The following is a 17,527-nucleotide window of genomic DNA, read 5'->3' on the forward strand; positions in this document are numbered from 1 at the left end:
AGAGTTATCTATTCTAGGAATCTGCCTTTTTCTGCAGATGTTATTTTGGTCTTATTAGGAAAAACCTGGGGCCAGGTGTGGTATTTAACTGGTACAACTGCTGGCTGGCTGCACTAGAAATGAGTGCAAAGCTACAGAAGCACCAAGAGATTCCAGCCCTTTAAAGCTGAAATATATCCATCCAGGCTAAAATCAAGAATAAAACAGTGGGAATCCTAGAAGCAAAGTTACACCAGTATTCCCACAACAGTGGGAAGGCAAGACAGTATTCCTTCTTTTGCCATTGTGTACAGACAAAATCCCTAACACACACCAGATACTGCTCTGTGCATTTGGTGTCACTCCACAGAAATTAATAAATTTATATTGGCACTATGGAGCCCTGGCATGAGGAAAGCTATATATGCTTGAAAGGCTGACATGGTATGTTACTGTGAACAAATACTTGTTTGATACCAAATAATGACAATATCCCACTGAAAGAACAATTAAACACCAACAGGACAGACAGGAAATCTTTGTTTGTAGTTAGGAGCCCCTTTCTGCTTTACAAAAAGGAATCTCCTTGAAACAGAATGGGGCCACTTTGTTTCTTCCATAGGTATAACTGGTATTACAAAGAGCAATTGCAAAGGTGTTACCTTGCTTGTCCTGATCCTCTCTGTAGTCATACATGAAATTACACACAGGAACAATCCCAGTGGGCCTGTCATTCTGGGATTTCTACTAAACTTCAGCATTGAACTTGGAATTTGAGCTCAATCGATCCCCTAGACTTTCCCAATGTTCAGAAAAGGTACATGAGTTGATTTTAAGTTGTCTTGTTAGAAAATGAGAAATAAGAATGGGCATCCCACTCTGACAGGCCTCTGGCTTAGGCTATATACTCAGCCTATGGAAAACTGAGGCTGGTGTGCTGAATGTCATCCATGACATCACCCACATGATTAAGAGCTGCAGAACTGTGTAACAAGCAATTCCAGCCCTACAATACAGCTGAGAGGAGTTCTGTTGGATGTCATCCTCCAGACCAAGCAGCAAGACAAGAAATTAGGATGGAAGTGCTTTACTAGCAAGAATATATTCCCATAATGTGTTTTGCCTCTTTTTTAATTCTTATTTTACTGTCTGAGAACAAACAGAAGAAAATCAGTAAATAATTATTTTACACAGAAACTACAGAATATGTTTCTGTCAAATCACAGGCTTTTCCAGACTTTGACTGGTTTGTCATAATTAAAATTATGGGTCTCATCCATTTGTGAAACTTTGGATCTTGTTTAGAAATCCATGAAGGTATTTATTGATGCTGAAACTTTATAGAAGCAGAGTATCTGTGTTGGGTGGCCCCAAGAAACAGACATTCTGCAAGCACCTTTCTAAGCACATATTGTTTGAGGCTCAAATCATCATTCTGCAGTTTTCACCATTTTCAACTTGCATGCATGAAACTACCCCTATAATGAGACTGAAAAACTCTTACAGATTAAGCTGCTAGTCACAGACACAGACTTTTCACTTATATTGCTCAGTGTCCTCTGTGAATACATGAATCTAATGTGGATGCTAAAGATGGACAATGCTGAGATCAGTCAGTGGAACAGATGGGGAAAAGGCATGACCTTGAGCTTCTGCACAGCTCTGGTTATCACAGTCTAGAGTCCCTCCATGTTATTTAGGTAACAAAACACTTTTTAGCATCAGTAATAGAAGCAGAATCTGCCCAAAGCTGGTTAAGCAAGCAAAAAAAAACCAATCTCACTCCCTACAGGAAAACTCAGTCTCTGATAGCAATACATCACCTCTGACCTCTGTTTTAATTTATGTTGCTGGAAGGGTCAGCAGAGGACAAAGATCTATGTAATTCTCACTGAAACTCAGGGATTGCTGAAGTGGGGATGCAGAACCCTCATTTTATTTCAAGGTGTTCCAGGTTTTCATCACCTCACTGAACTGCAGGTACACAGCTGCTTCCAGCAGATGGAACTGTTTAGCTTTTCCTGAACTTGTCCTGTGTAAACTGCAGTCTGAACATGGATAGCAAAACTGACCAGGCTGGATGATCTAACATTACCAGTGGGGAGGAAAAGGATGTACTTGAAAGGCATAAAAGCTGAAAACCACGAAGAAAGTAAACGACATAAATAGGGACAGATCTTTATAAAAGCAGAGGCAAGGCACAGCAGAGAAAATGTCCAAGAGGTGTGTGAGTGTGGCAACCAGAAAGGCAAGGCAAGAGGAAGAGAAAGTAAGCAGGGGACAGCTTTCTGATCTGTGCTATAACATAAGGGGCAGGAACAGGAAAGGTATACAGAAAGATAATTTCAAAGAATGATTTTGCAGTGCTTGTACTAGAGCACTCCATAAACACTGAAAATGGGTAAGTATTGGCTTCTCTTGTGCAAGTGTTGATGGTCTGCCAAGAAAAGACAGTAATAAAACATGCTCAGACTCAGCCCAGAAACCTGCCCAGATCTTATTCACTGTACTTTTAAAGAAGCTCTAACAGTTTCCCAGCTATGAGTTGGAATGGGTCAGACCTGAAAAACCATGGTTCTACAAAGCCTCCAATCAGTTGTGCTGCTCTCAGCACTACCAGTTTCTTATGATTCATAAACAATGTGTAGCACTTCATGTGACACAGCTTTTTTACTCCCCAAGGAATTGAGAGTCTGGTTCAACAAGTGAAAGAAATCACCCATGGAATATACTAGGAAATGTATTAGGAAATTTAGAGAAATTCTATAGAAGTTCTTAATTGTTAATGATGGAGGTTGGTCCTGCTCAGGGCCAGGAGTTGGACTTGATGATCCTGATGGGTCCCTTCCAACTCAACATGTTCTATGATTCTATGATAGCAATGACACAGTGTTGTGCTGCAGATGTGGATTAGTATGTGTCACTATCATGGAAAAAATAAATGCATAGGGGAGAGTGAATGGAGGTTGGTTTCCTGGGGATTTTGGAGAGATGGGACAGAAACAGTGCAGTGTCACCAAAGGGAAAGAGTCTTTCCTTAAGAGAGCCAGACACAGGAAGCAAGAAAGTCTGTAGGGCAGCTGAAGGCAAGGCAAAGCAAGGTTGCAAACTGACAGATTATAACACAGACAGTGGCTCAGGAAGTGGCCATACTGAAAGCACTGAATCACATGTACATTCTCCTGGCCAGCAACTTCTACACAGGCACGGCCCCTGCAGAACACTGGGCTGTGAAATGGCTCACCAGGAGATATCCAGGTCCTGGGGGAGGGCTTCTGCCTACACAGAACTTGAATCATTGCACTGGCAATGCAAGTTGGGTGCTGCAGGAAGGGCCAAGACACACAGCTTATCCCACAGGACAGCCTGGCTCAAAATGCTGAGCAGACTTCAAGTCCTGCAGCTCGGAGTCTGTGTGCCCTCTGTGGATCTGCAAACTGTCACCATCTACCACTTGAGACTAGGCTTCAAAGGTTATTCAGGAAAGGTGCTTTTAATTATCCTTTTAAATGAATAATGAATATGGAGAACAAATTTTAAATGGAACACACACTTACTGAATTAACACAAAAAGAGGTGAAAAAAGGGCAAAAGGAGATTATAAAGATGAACAATAAGATTATTTTACTCACTGAGAGTTTTTCCTTTGCTTGTTTAAATACAGCAGGAGCCTGGTTTGTTTCACCACCTGCTGCTGAGAAATCCAAAGAAAGACTTGATAGTTAAAGACAGTAATAATAAGCATTTCCATTTAGTACACTTGTTAGACCAATTAAATGCCTTGAAACTACTGTGCAAAGCAAGTACTTTGTGAATTACCCTCAGCAAACTGTATGCAGACATTTACTTGCCTTGAAAATTTTCTGTATTCATCTTACTTGAGGTAAAATGGTATTCTATGTGTTTCAAACAAAATGAAATTTTGTATTCATGTTCCTAAAAGTCTATAAACTAAAAGAAAAAAGTTCCAGAAATAGCTGAAAAATATAAAAGTTTCATGTCAATCCTCAGACAACTTAGCATCCTGATTTTCAGGACTGTCCTCTAAAAATCAGGCTCCTTTAAATCATCCACAAATTAAAATTTTAAGAGAGGCCTCTATAGTCACCACTTTCAAAATATCAGCCAACATTCGTAATGGAAAGAGAGAGATGCACTGATAAAATATCATCCTAGTTGTGTCAGCAAGGTCAGTGTGTCATGGTTAGCTAAGCTCTCTAGAATTTAGAAATTCAAGGTTCATCTGGGACATCAAGAATGTTAATTCAGTATTTGATTTATATGATACAACATGGTTTGAGATAGGATCTTTCTCTTGGCCTTTGAATCCATCCACACTGGTTTTTGAACGGGGCAGATTTTTGGAAAGCAGGTTATTAGCTTCACCCCAATACTGCTACTTAGGAAGGGATGTGCCACTTAACAACTAGACATGAAATCTTCTGGCACCTGTGCCAGGATGCCCTTGGTAAAGGCAGAAGTAGGACAGCAATCATAAATTATGACCTTCTGCTATACACCCAATTGTTTTCCAACCCTAAACCCAACCCTAATTCCTCAGACAGGAAAGGTCAGGTTAATTTTTCCCTTTTCTAATGCAGGTCCCAGGTGTGGTGAGGTTATCCCTGGTTTTCTGTCACACTACCCGCTCTAGTCCAAGGTGTAGGAGAGAGAGTTTGTGAGGAGGAAAAGAATATGCAACTGCATACTTCAGTTCTTCTGAATTTTTTAAGAGAGGTAAGTGCAGCAGAGCCTTACCATGTCACACTTTACCACAGCTATTACTGCTGCTTTGGGTCTGGTTTCCATCTCTTCTAGAAAACCACAAACAGCTTCTTTCCTCCTTCCCTTGGCATTCAACCCTAACCAGTCTCAAGTGGAAAAAAAGCTGTATCACTTGTGCCAATATGCCTGGTAACAACCACAACTTCTCCATCTGAACACAAGATTTCTACAGGCCCTGCTGTTGGCTTAAATACATAACAAACGTGTTTCAGTCCAGAGGGTGACCCCAGAATTGAAAACAAGAAACATCATAGCCAGGCCATTGTCCTGGCCTTGCCTCCAGAAACACTCCTCTGATAACACAACTGCAGTAGCAAATCACAGCCACCAACAAAATCCAGACCAGGCTGGGGGTTTCTACTCATGGAGCTACACTGGTCAAGGCAAAGACTTCCCAACTCTCTCATCAGGGTTGGCCATGACATTTCTTTTTCAAATGGCAAGGACAAGTCTCTCAAAAAACTGTCCCTGCCTCGTGGATATGGTGTTGTGAGTTCCTGGTATTTGCCAGTGCTTACCAGTGACATGGGAATTGTTTTCAGGTATTGAGGGGCATTAGGGCAAAGATGTACTGTTCTGGGCCATTGTGCAAAACATAAATGAAAATATTAACTTCTTTTGGTAGATATCTGTATCTTATGAGTGGACATGTTTCATTTTGAAGTCATGGTAAATGCAGTGTGGAGTTTTTAACTGGCTGCAACACACTCAAAGCTCTGTGGACTACACTGCCCAGAACTTTTGTGGGGCTCTGTTACCTAGGCATTACTAAAGCTGAAATGACCACTTCAAACAGGATGCACTGACAGTCAAAACTGGCTTCAAGAAATGGTGCTGTATTTTATTTGAAAATGGGAGAGAGACAATGTCCCTCTAGATTCCACGTCCTGGAGAAACCTGGATGACACATTCAAGCTCAGGGATATGTAAGGTAACATAACCTGCACTCTTAGAATATCACATAGTGTTGCAGTCTTCCTCATGGTCTCCCCCCAAGTCCCATCAGGAAGTATAAAAATGGGAGGTAGAAGAAAATAAGACATACTGTAATTTTTCCAGCAACAGTGAGTGTGCTGAAACATTCTGCAAAATATTTTTGATCATTTTCTGTCATAGTTTCAGCTCCTCTGCTTTAGAGCTCAAAGTTCCAGCCACATTTCTGAAAGTTTTATGATGAATCTGGGTCCATCATTTTGGTTGCTGTCCACCAGAGGACTGAAATAAAGGAGGACTTAAGTAAGGGGGGGTAGTTTTTGTATTATATTTCTCACTTTGATTAATACATCTGCTTCACTGTGTATTGCAGTGAGAGAGAAAAACCTCTGAGATGTTTCAGGCACATGTTTCAGGTACAGGGCAAATTTCCTTATCCAAGTCCTTTGGTATGACTCAGTTCTCTTTGGGATTCTGTGGGTCAGAACAGTTCAGAGGAGGTAGTGGCAGAGCACCTGAGGGTGTGACAGCACTGACCACGCAGCTGTGGAAGTGTAGAAGAAGTGGAGAACACTACAAAGCCAATGCTTTCCCCCCACCCATGACCACATCTTATTGAACATCCTGGGGCTTTCGAAAAAACATGTGAATTATGAGTTGTAACTTCTGAGCTATCAAGCTGTGCTTCAGCAAGCAGCAAGAGATAGCAAGCAGAAATGTTTTAACTGTTTTTTAAAATTCTGTCCTCTTGGGTAGTTCTGATCCATAGTGCAAGTTAGGACAGCCCAGAGACTGCAAACTGAGGAGGAGCCATCAGTGCAACACAGAGGGGACTGAACCAGCCTTTTCTTTCCTGGTTCCATTACTCCTGAGAGGGGGAAGTGAAAGGATGGGATCCTGTCATAGGAGCGAGGTGATGGGATCATTAGTTCTGGTGTCCTAAAGGAACACAGCCAGGATACAATCTGCACTTCATGCAGCAGAGGCACAATTCTAAACCTGTTTTAATCCTCTGGCTGCATTTTCACTGGTCACACCTCCCTGCTGGAGCTGCTCTGCATTTACAACAGCAGTGACTGGTGCAAAACTGCAGGGGAATGACTGCCTGGGGACACTCTTAGTATTGCTTTGCTTGTCAATATGATGGGTAACATATCTTCCTGTTAATTTCTAAGCTCTGAGAAGATGCCCATGCACCTCTGCATTGCTGTTCATCATTCTCTACACAACCACACTACAGCATGTGGCTGCATTACTCAACAGAAAACCTGGCCCCTTTCTGAAATTTTTTTTAAGATCACAATGAAAGTCAAGATGTTCATCCTTCCACTTTGAACTCACAGGAACCATGAATAATATGTGAAAATGCTGGAAGAGTTATTTTGGTCCTCTAAATAATGATACACCTATGGAGTCGTAACAGGTATAATTTCTTTCTTCCTTTCATCTTCCTCTAGCAAATATTAAGATTTTTGCTTGGAATGCATTTCGCAGTGTGAGCCCAGATTTCTTCTCTCTCAGCTCCATGCTGCATGTGGCTGGATTCTCCCTGTGGATTTTGACTGTACAGCATAAACATCAGTGACAGATTGGGAATTATCAGTGCAGATAACATCAATAAACAATATGTAAGTCTGAAACACTTCTTATTATGCATGAGAGTAAAAAAGCAGAATAATGGAAATGCATACCATGGTTTAAGTTGCCAACATTTTCCCACCAGAAAATAAAATAAAGCATAATTTTTTGAAGAAAAAAATAAAAATAAACAAAAAAGATGAGTAGAGATTCCTAGAACACCACACTCTAAGCACGATGCCAAGTTACAACCACAGCACTTGGAGGCCCAAGCAATGACAAGCATACATGATCATGGTCTCCATCAAACAACAAACAAATACCAGGAAAGAAAGAATAAAAGAAAAATGGTACAAAACACTAAAATAGCAATACTATTTGTGAAGATTGATACTCTTGGAGGAAAAAAAAATAAAAAATAAAAAATAGAGAAGCTGCTAGAGCTATGAGATTTACAAAAGAAAATGTCTATGTTTGCCAGCCACATTGCATAACTGAACAGAACGCAGTCACCTGTCTGCTTCCGTTTAACACAGGAGAGATGAGTTGGTCTAGTATATTTGATAGCAGGTTTTAAAATTATTTTCCTGGAGGGAGAGTGGGCCTGAACTTCAGTTTTTTTAGCAAGTTCAGCTTTCTTATACACTGCTACGGACAAAAAGAACACAAAAACATAGAATCAGAAAAAAAAACAAGCAAACCATTTCATATGATCAATACATCAAGTGTCAAGCCCACTGCTCCACAACTCCAACCCAATGCTTTGCTTCTTCTGAGGGGAACAAATGCTGTGCTGGAAGAGGGACAGCACTGGTGCATTGGCTCAGATGCATTACCCAGTGATCAGTGGGGATGTCTACAATGAAATAGGACCAGTGGAGCAGTGAGCCTTGGACATGGCTTCTCACATAATTGTACAATATCTCATTAAAGAACTCTACCGTTAATAATGTCATGGTGCACATAATCTACAACAGAGTAACCAGATAGTACTGTAAAATAGTAAGAAAATAAAAAAAAAATTGTAATAGGAGTGTGAAATGAACCTTTTTTCCTTCTCACTTCATCTCTGGAGAGTGTGCTAGGTTCCTTTTTAGCTATTTTCCTTTCAGGAGTAGAAATCCTGCCTCTCCCAGTTTTAAAAGGTTTCTCTTTTTTATGCTTATCAAGAGATGATCTTCGCAATTCTCTCTCTGCTTTCTCCTCTTTAGGAACAGTCTCTAACTGTTCAGTCATGATGCTCCTATCATCATCTGTAGGATCAGAGCAAATTACAACAACAAACAAAAGATTAGCAACAAATGTTAACAATACTTCAGAGGAGCAGGGAAAAAATAGTTGAAGATAAAGCAGATGATTAATTTTTTAAAAAGAAAACTATTTTTACCATTTTTTCTGAAACATGCTGAGATTACTATTATAACTGAAATAATTTTGCTTTTCAATCATTACGATTTGGAAGCAAAAATATTCAACAGACAAAACAGAAAGGATAATGCACACCTTGAGTGTCTGCCCAGAGACTGTCTGTGTCCATGATGGAGTCATCAATTGTTGTTTCATCTTTGTAATCGTCACACGTCTCTGTTTTGTAGTTAGTGAGCAGGATTTCTTCTCTCTGGGGTGAAGCAGGAGCCTCTCGGGAGCCTTCCTTGGGCTCAACTTCCACCTCTTCAACATCTAGCTCCTCTTCAGCCTGGGAGTCTCCTGTTTCAATGTCTTCCTGCTGAGTAGCAGCAAAGCGCACGCTGTGAGAAGCAGATTCACCCTCATCAACTGTTGTCTGCACCACTGTGATAAAGTCATCCTCCACCGTCACCACTGATTCAATAATGCCTTTCAGCTCAGGCAGTGCTTCTGGGCTACCCTTGGCTCCCATTTCTTCTGCAGCAGGCTTGCCAAAGTCTGGGGGCATTTCTGATACAAGGTACTGTTTATCCTCTTCTTTTGCTTCTTGCGCTGCTTCCATCTCTTCCTCCTCATATTCTTTCTCTTCTGGGGCCCCAGCTGCCAGTTCACAAGGCAGCAGCTTTTGGGTTTCCATAGGTTTCACAGCTCTATCCAGAGTCTCTTCAGCTCCTTCTACAAGTTGTGGTATGCTTTCCATCTGAATCTCAGCAGGCTCCTCCTGGAGAGACTCAGCTTTTGGAAAGAGGAGCTCCACAGAAGTCTCCTTTGCTGGTAACTGTGTAGGCACCTCTTCCCCAGACATGGGAGGTTTTGGATGTTCTGCTTTGATATCCTCTGCTTTCACAGATTCTCCATTCAAACTTTCTTGGGCTTGATCATGCTCTCCACTAGATTCATAAGATTCCTCCTTATCAACTGCCTCTTGATGCACCAGATCTGGCTTAGTTACTTTTTCCTTAATTTCTGTTTCTGACAGTTTGGTAATGTCCTTCACGTAACTAGGCTCGGTCTTGGAAAGTACATCTGCCTCCTTTGCTTCTCTGGAGAAGGTGGTCTCCTCTTTCTGCTGAGTGTCTTTGGGTTCAGGCTCTGCTCTTTTAAGAGAGGTTTTGTCTTTCCCTAAAGGAAGAGAAACAACCTCACTAATCTTAGTGTCTAACTTACTCTGATATTCTTGGTCAGCTCTCATTGCAGCCACCTCCATGTCATGCTTAATAGCATTGTAATCTGGTTTAACTGGAGCTTCTATCTCAGCTATTTCAGGAACAACACTAAGAGTCTTCTCCTTCTCCATCAACAAACAAACAGAATCCTTTTCGATTGATATCTCTGAAGCAGAAATTCTGTCACAGATTGAATCAGCAGGTAAATGAACTTTACTAGCCACACTTTCTTCTTTCCTTTCTAACACTGCCTCAGCCCTCGTCTTCTCTGGTTCTGCTTCTTTAACAGGACAGACTTCTTTAGAGTCAACTTGATATTCACTTTTTTCTAGCACAGTATCCAGTTTCTCTTTTTTCTCCTCCTCAAAGTCCCTCACCAGAATGGACTCACCATGCTGCCCTAAGTCTTTTTCACTGAGGAAGTCTTCTTTTGATTTTTCAGCAGCTGCCAGCTTCACTTCTATTAAAGACAAGTCGGGAGCGAGGCCACGTCTCAGTTTTTCATCTGTGCCTTCGTAGAAGGGACAGGTTTCACTCGTTAAATTCTCACTGTCCTGAACTGGAGAAGGGAGTGGTACTGTGTACTTATTGAAAACACAGTAGCCCAAGTCTTCCAGCTGACTTTCAGCTTTTAGAATTACATGGTTTTCGTTTGTCACGGGTGGCAGGGCTGTGCTGCTGTCTTCCACAACAGTGTCAGAAGGAGCTGACTTCTTCTGTGCCCCCTCAGCATCTGCACTCACAGAGGCTAATCTAGATCTTGTCCCTGCCAAATCCAACATTTCAGGCAGGTCAGGAGCCAGGACAGCCCCATTTTTGTAGTAGTCTTTGGCCTGTAAAGATGGTTGAGCTGAGGTCTCAGGCTGGACATTTTCTTCTACCATTACTTTTTCTTCTTCTATGTGTTCATCTTCCTCTCTGCTTTCAATGGGGAAACAGGGGGCCTTCTCCAGTGCTGGTGTGGTTGCTGGCAAGTAGTCATCACCTTCATCCATACTTCCACTTGTGTTAGTTAGAATATCTGAAGCGAGGGGAGAAAGATCATGTGCACGACCAAAACTAAAGCCTAGGGCTATCGAATCCAGACAGGACATGGGCAAGTTAATAGACATACTTCTCTGTTCAATTGCAGATCTCCCCCCAAGCCCCAAGCTCCTGCTTAGAGTTAGGTCATCTTTATTTTTACTGTGAAGTTCTCTCTTATCCCCATAGACTTTGGGGTCAATAGTGAACATTCTTTCTGTTGGAGAACTGGGTTCTTCAGATGTGTCTGGTGTATAGCTCTGAGCCAGGGTACTGTACCCCATTTCACGAGTATGCACATTCTGCTGCTGATTCAATTCTGCCTCTAATTCTTCCTCCTCCTCCTCCTCCTCCTCTTCATCCTCAGGTATTAGACGACCTCTCTGATAAGGCTCATATTTACTCTCTTTAGTGTCACTTAGCTCATAGTAATCACTGCTTTGTTTCAGACTATCTGCTTTGAAGGCTTCCTCTTTCAGAGCAGAGGTTTCAAAATACTTCGACATTCCTGACTGATCCTCCTCTTCTTTCATTTGATGAGGAGCTGAAACAATTGTCTTATCCTTCTCAGTATCTTTTTTAACATTTTTCTCTTGAGAAGCTTCAAGAGTAGGAGTCTTCTCAGTGGTTAAACCTGGTGCTTCAGGGGCTTTCTCTGTTACCCTGGATAACTGAGTGGTATCAGGGTGCTCTATTGTTTTCTCAAGGGTCAGTTCATGGCTTAACTTAGCTGAGGGTACCTGTGTGCTTTGCTGTGCCTCCTTTTTCACATCTGCTGCTGCTGAGAGCCCACTTTGGTCCTTTTCTTTTTCTGCTTTGAGAGTATCAGGTGATTTTTTAGCTTCACCATCCTTTTGAAAGTCTGTTTTGTCTAGGGAAAGTGTCTTAACTTCTGCTTTTGTGGGAGTTTTACCATAATCTAATATTCGAGCCTCCTCTTTATCACAGAAGTCATACCTGTCTTCCTCATCACTCTCATCCTTAGTCATGTCCTTTTCCTCTCCCCATGCAGGGGTTTTTGGGGTGCTTGGAGTTTTCAATCCATCTACAGTTGCTGCTGAGACTTCTTGTAGAGCAAATGTCCTGTCTCTGTGGATCTGTTCGTCTTTACTGAGATCTTTGGCAAACAGTTGGTCAGTAGGTTCCTGATGTGTTTTGAAACCATCTTTGAGTGAAAGCTCCTGGGGGAGAACAGGAGATGGACCTGAAGGAAGTTCACTTTTGGCTGCTTCTGCCTTGGGTTCTGGTAGAAATAGAGAACTTTCACCATGGCTGATGGCACCACCTTGGATATCTTTGAGGTTGTCTTGGAATTTGATAGCCATAACTTGGTTGGTTGATGAGGGCACGCCTGCAGTCCTTTCTTCCATCCTGCTCTCTTCAGGCAGTTGAGATGACAAGTGCTCTTTTTCTGGGTGAGCAGGAGGCTTAGCAGCAGGTTCTGCAAAACTGGCTTCCTCTTTCTTTTGTGAATCAGTTTTCAAGATCCATTCTGACGGAGGTGAAAGCATTTTTTCTTTGTCTTTGCTCTCTGAATCCTTTTTATCTGCAGCCTCTGTTTTTGCTGACTGTGGAACTAAGGCATCATATTTAGGTTGCTCAACAGTCTTATTGTCTTTCCCAGATTCACGTTGCTTTGTGTCTAATGGTTCTGCTGCAAAAGGGCATGTGCCCTCCTGGACACGGAATTTCATCTTCGTGGCTGCAAGTAAATCTGAAGTAGTTTGTTTGGGTTTTATAGCAAAATTATTTAAAGCACTTACAGGCAGGCAATCATGTAGCTTACAACATTTTGGTATGAATGATGGAATGGAAAGGGAGAAAGATGTGAGCATGCAGCAAGGCATCCACCTAGAAATCTGCTTTTAAGTGTTAAATACTAGTTTCCTTTCAATGTATAAGGTTTTATAAGGAAAATGTGAGTTGTACACATATAAATGTGAGTGCTGAAATGAGATGATTTCATGTAAAACCTTCATCTTCATGATTTGTATACAGCAGCAAAACCACAAATAACCTCACTTTGCTGGACTCTGTAGCTTAGTTTTGTGTTAGTAAAGTCTGCAGCTTTAAAGGAATCAATAGTACCTTTGTGTGTTGGTGATACTTAAAACATACAGACCTATACATTTATATGTATCTTTATACATTTTTCCTCTACATGCTGCCTAAACTAGAGATAATGCCTGCAAAGGGTTTTGCAAGTTTCAGAAGAGGTTTGTTTTTTAACTGTACTAGGTTATAACATTAGCTCTTTGTCAAATGACCAAAATCTCACTGCTGCCACCAAACCAGCATGTGGAAATCAGCAACAGACCTATGAATAGTCCCAGATCTTGAAGGTCTGGTCTTCAAAATGGCCAGTCACCAACAGCTGTAGCTGAAATCAAAGAATGCTTAGCATGTTTCCATGACTCTAGATCAGGCCCTAATTAAGTTAATTTGAAACTAAAAAGGCTAGTCTTATACCCTGCCACTTTATTTTCCTAGTTGGTTTTTTTTTAATACTCACTTTATTAATCATTATTAGCTTGATCTTTTTTTTAATGTCCTGTGGAATGTATTGATTCCTAGCTCACTGAAATCTTCCTATGATGGAAAATATGAAGAGGAAGACTGCAGAATATGGCATATCTTTCTGCACTCATCTTTAAAAATGGTTTTATGAGTTTTTTTCTAAAGCTTGTTACAACCAGCATTGGGCTGACTCTGAATTTCCTCAGATCTGAAGTCCACGGAGCCATATTTTTGCTCTGATGAATCTGTTTTTAGAACAATTATTATTGCTCATTCTTTAAATATTTGCATACTTTAATACTGAGTCAAGAAAGCAGCTGCCATTCTAAAACTTACAGGTAACCAAACTAGAAATCTACACCTATGGTAATTTTGCTATTTTTACATTTGGTGACTGCCTTGCAATCCCCATGAAGTGTAAAGCATGGCCACTGGGATGATGTCATCCTCGTTTGACAAAACTTAAATAGCAAAATACTCTTTTCTCCATGCATCCTTCTGTGTCTCTGTGCTTACTGTAGTGTAAGCAAACAACACCAATGACATCAGAGCATATTCTGACTGCCACAGGAATTCAGTGTTCCTCAGAACACAAACCTCCTAAATGCAGCATTCCTTAAGCAGGTAGGAGTGGCTACACCACTACTCCACACAAGGTGTCTTTGTCCTTTGTTCCATTAGGTGAAGAGAAATACCATTAAAAGAGGAATACTGAAGCCTGGTTACGTACTGGTTACGTTTTCTTACGTACTAAAGATGACTGCAGCAAGCATTTTATGTTTTATTTATTTATGTTCAGAGACTAAGTCTAAACTTCACCCGGTCCTAACCTTCACTTTGAAGGCAAACATCACAGTGGAAGTGATGGAGATTTTGCCTAAGAAAGGCACTCCAGCAGGGTAAAGCACTTGTAATAAGGTGGCACACACAAAAAATAAGAGTTCTGGCAATGACTGAGGAGAGGAGGGGTGGATTGCAATGGATGACAAGGGTATGATATCAGAAGCAATAGCTTTAAGGAAGCTAAACCAGAATGCGCTGAAGCACACACAAAAAAGAACCAAACCAACCAAACCAAAAACCTGCACACTGCAAATGGAAACATTTCTACAGTTTAAGCATCTTTATGTCATAGTCAAAGGCGGTAAATCTGCTGTTTGAAAGGAATGCAGATGAACCTCTGCACCAAAAAGAAAAAAAAAAATACATAGATTAGCAATGTGACTGGCAAACACATCTGAGATGGGGAAAAAAGGCTTACACAGAGGAATAAGCTCAGCTGCAAAGCATATTTTATCATGGCAAAGTAAAAAACTCAGGAATCAGCCGCAGCGGTGGGAAACCATGTTGTCATACAGCACCTACACAATCATATTGTCCACTACACACTCTTCAAGCATAATAACAAGAACAGTCATACTAATAAATGGGAAAAACAGAAAATGAAGCAGGCTTGGAAAGCACTGGAGAAAGCTGGAGAAGGATTTGCTGGCAGCAAACACATGCAAACCTAAGGAGGACACACCTTCCCCAGGCAAGGAAGGGGATGTGTCTTCCAGGAGTGCTCCAACCACAAAGGTCATACTCTCCCTGCTGGATGCCACACTTGGCACTTTGTCTTCATGACACACTGAACCAGAATCCCACTGACCCTCACAGAGGCCCTCTGCCTGCTCTGAAGGCTTAAGGGGCCTGTGCTCTTTCCCCACTTGCTTCCCAGGAAGAGCAGCAGGTTTCACTTCTACAGCCATCAGACTCTTTACTGGTTCTTCTTCTTGGGGATGGAAAAAAACAGGTGACATCAAAACCAACAGTAAACACCAAGCAAATAGCTGAACAAGATTGATTTTACATAACCCTTCCAGGACTGCATTTACATAACCCTTCCAGCTCAATACTTTCGATTTAAGTCTGTAAAGGACTGCCAGTACCCAGTTCATTTTAGCCATCATGGAACTGAATTTTCTTTAGGGAAAAAAGCCAAACCTAAAGCCTGCCTCTCCCCAGACAAGCATGTTTATGCTGTAAGATGAGAGCTGAAAGTGTTTTACAGACATACCTCTCCCAAGGGTGACAGTGGGTCAAATAGTCATTGGAAATGGAGATGGAATGGAATAATGGATGGCTCTGACAACATGAACACATCAATAAGCTCAAAGTACACTGACATTTTCTAATAAATGTGCTGTTTAGTCCAGTACAAGACATTCAACTGAGGTGGAGGAAGGTATGAGGCATTGATTTCTTTCCACTGACATGGTAATACAGACCGCTGAATGCCAGCAAGTCAATCTATTGTATGAATCCTGCATTTGGCAAAATACTGAGAACTTTCATAGTCATAACAGGCCTTATGCATGGCTAATAATTAATGGTTTTTGCAAGATTTCTGCCAAAATTCCTACACTGAATGGGTTTAGAAATGATTTCTTCTTTACACTGTCTGACATCTGAAATCTGTATGTGAAAATCACTATTTTAACACAAGGACTCTTCATTTCCTTTGCTGTTTCCCCACTTATCCCCAGGCTCCTCATCATCAATTAAGTCAAAGAAACCAATGAATGCAATATAGCTATTTGTTCATCCAAATTTCTAAAACATACCACTCAGCCTATAGGCTGTTAGGAGCAGTATAGTAGAATCAAGAACAGTCTTTGCTTGTGCCATGGTAGAAGAATTATTAGAAAAATCTCCATCCCAGTCTTGTAGTCCTGCCACTGCTACTCAGACAAAAATTACTGTGCACTATTAGTATTTCCTCTGGTAAGAAATCAGGATTAAGTGTGAATCCTTTGATTCAGCAACATACTCAAGGAGCTGACCAGCAGCCATGCTTGCAGGCAACCTGATCAACATCCCTGAGTTTCAAATGTGTCTCACAATGAAGTACTTTTCCTAATCAAGCACAGAACAAAGCAGTTTTAAATCTGGAAGTAGCTGTATCCAGCCTCTTGGAATTACAAGGGCTTCATTTTTCTCCTGAGATTGGCCCAGTGAAAACCAATCAATCCTCTGTTTCAGCTTAAAAGAGTGACCTAAGAAACATAAACACTATTTGAGGCTGAGAAAATATCACTGTGTAAAGAACAACACAATATTAATAACATAAAATAATTAAGGTTAGATACTGTATCTCAAATGAACAGAAGCCAGAAGATTCAGAATCAGACCCTGACCAATGCCTGAGTGTTGTAGAAATAGAAGCAGATTGTAAAAGCAGCCTTGCAGGACAACAGGTGTGCAGCTACAAAAGACCCTGACTTGAATAACTTGCTTTACTTTTCTTTTTTTTGATTTTATGTACTTTTGTATGTGCTTCCCCTCTCAATTAAAAAATTCTAAGGAAAGTCTCTCCTTTTACTCTGAGCAATACTTCTTCATTTCCTGAAACACAAACCACATGAATAAAAATACTCAAACTAGCAAGTTATCACTGAATTAAAAGAAAAATCATATAGTCTCTCTTTGTGCAGCAAACTCTTATGCCAAACAGACTGCTGGCCAGCAAGAACAGCTGTTTCACACAATAGTCTGGAATAGCTGGAATAGCTGGAAGGGACCCAGAAGGATCATCAAGTCCAACTCTCAAGTGACCAGCCCGCACTTGGCAAAACCTTGGCATTTTACTACTGTGCTCTCACCAGCTGAGAGGATCTCAGGGTCTCATAATGCCAATCTTTCCACTCATGATCCAGCTTATTTGCCTTTTTTCTCCCCCACATGGATGTTCTGAGATCTTACACTTTCACCAGAAGCAAATGTTATGGCTGAAAAGGAAGCTGCCCATGAACTGTTATGTACAGCTATAGGCACACAGCTAAAGTAAGGCTACACTTGTGATTTTTCTATCTCCCTACCCTCAGTCAGACATGCTGACATGAACAATCTTCAATTATTAGTGATGATCTCTTACTGATGCTGTTATTAGGCTGTTAATTCTGTAATTATCCTGTTAATTCTAAACAATGGTTTTCTTAAAATGAGCCAGTGACCAGTTTCAGGGAGACAGCTCCATCCTCCTGAGACACAAGCCTTTAGAGGACCCAATACTGTTTTTAACTTCAGGTCCCAGGACTGAGTGCTGTGAAATGAAACATCACCTATTTCACCTTTGAGAAGTCAGCTGCTCTGTTAGT

General features: G+C 41.1%; 1 protein-coding gene across 40 annotated transcripts in view; it reads right to left on the reverse strand.

Moving 5' to 3' along the window:
• MAP2 (microtubule associated protein 2) overlaps window positions 1-17,527 on the reverse strand; it is a 221,696-nt gene that overhangs the window by 25,203 nt on the left and 178,966 nt on the right. For 15 of the 40 annotated variants that reach the window (XM_086896069.1, XM_086896067.1, XM_086896062.1 and 12 more), the window contains one exon: window positions 3,612-3,673. In XM_086896069.1, the coding sequence (XP_086752195.1) occupies window positions 3,612-3,673 (62 nt within the window). Of the gene's footprint in view, window positions 1-3,611; window positions 3,674-7,788; window positions 7,924-8,321; window positions 8,529-8,778; window positions 12,586-14,913; window positions 15,163-17,527 lie in introns of all 40 variants that reach the window. The other 25 variants (XM_086896042.1, XM_086896041.1, XM_086896046.1 and 22 more) reach the window with 6 other exon arrangements.

Source organism: Cyanistes caeruleus, chromosome 7 (genome assembly GCF_971803275.1).
Source record: "Cyanistes caeruleus chromosome 7, bCyaCae1.hap1.1, whole genome shotgun sequence".
Classification (NCBI taxonomy): domain Eukaryota; kingdom Metazoa; phylum Chordata; class Aves; order Passeriformes; family Paridae; genus Cyanistes; species Cyanistes caeruleus.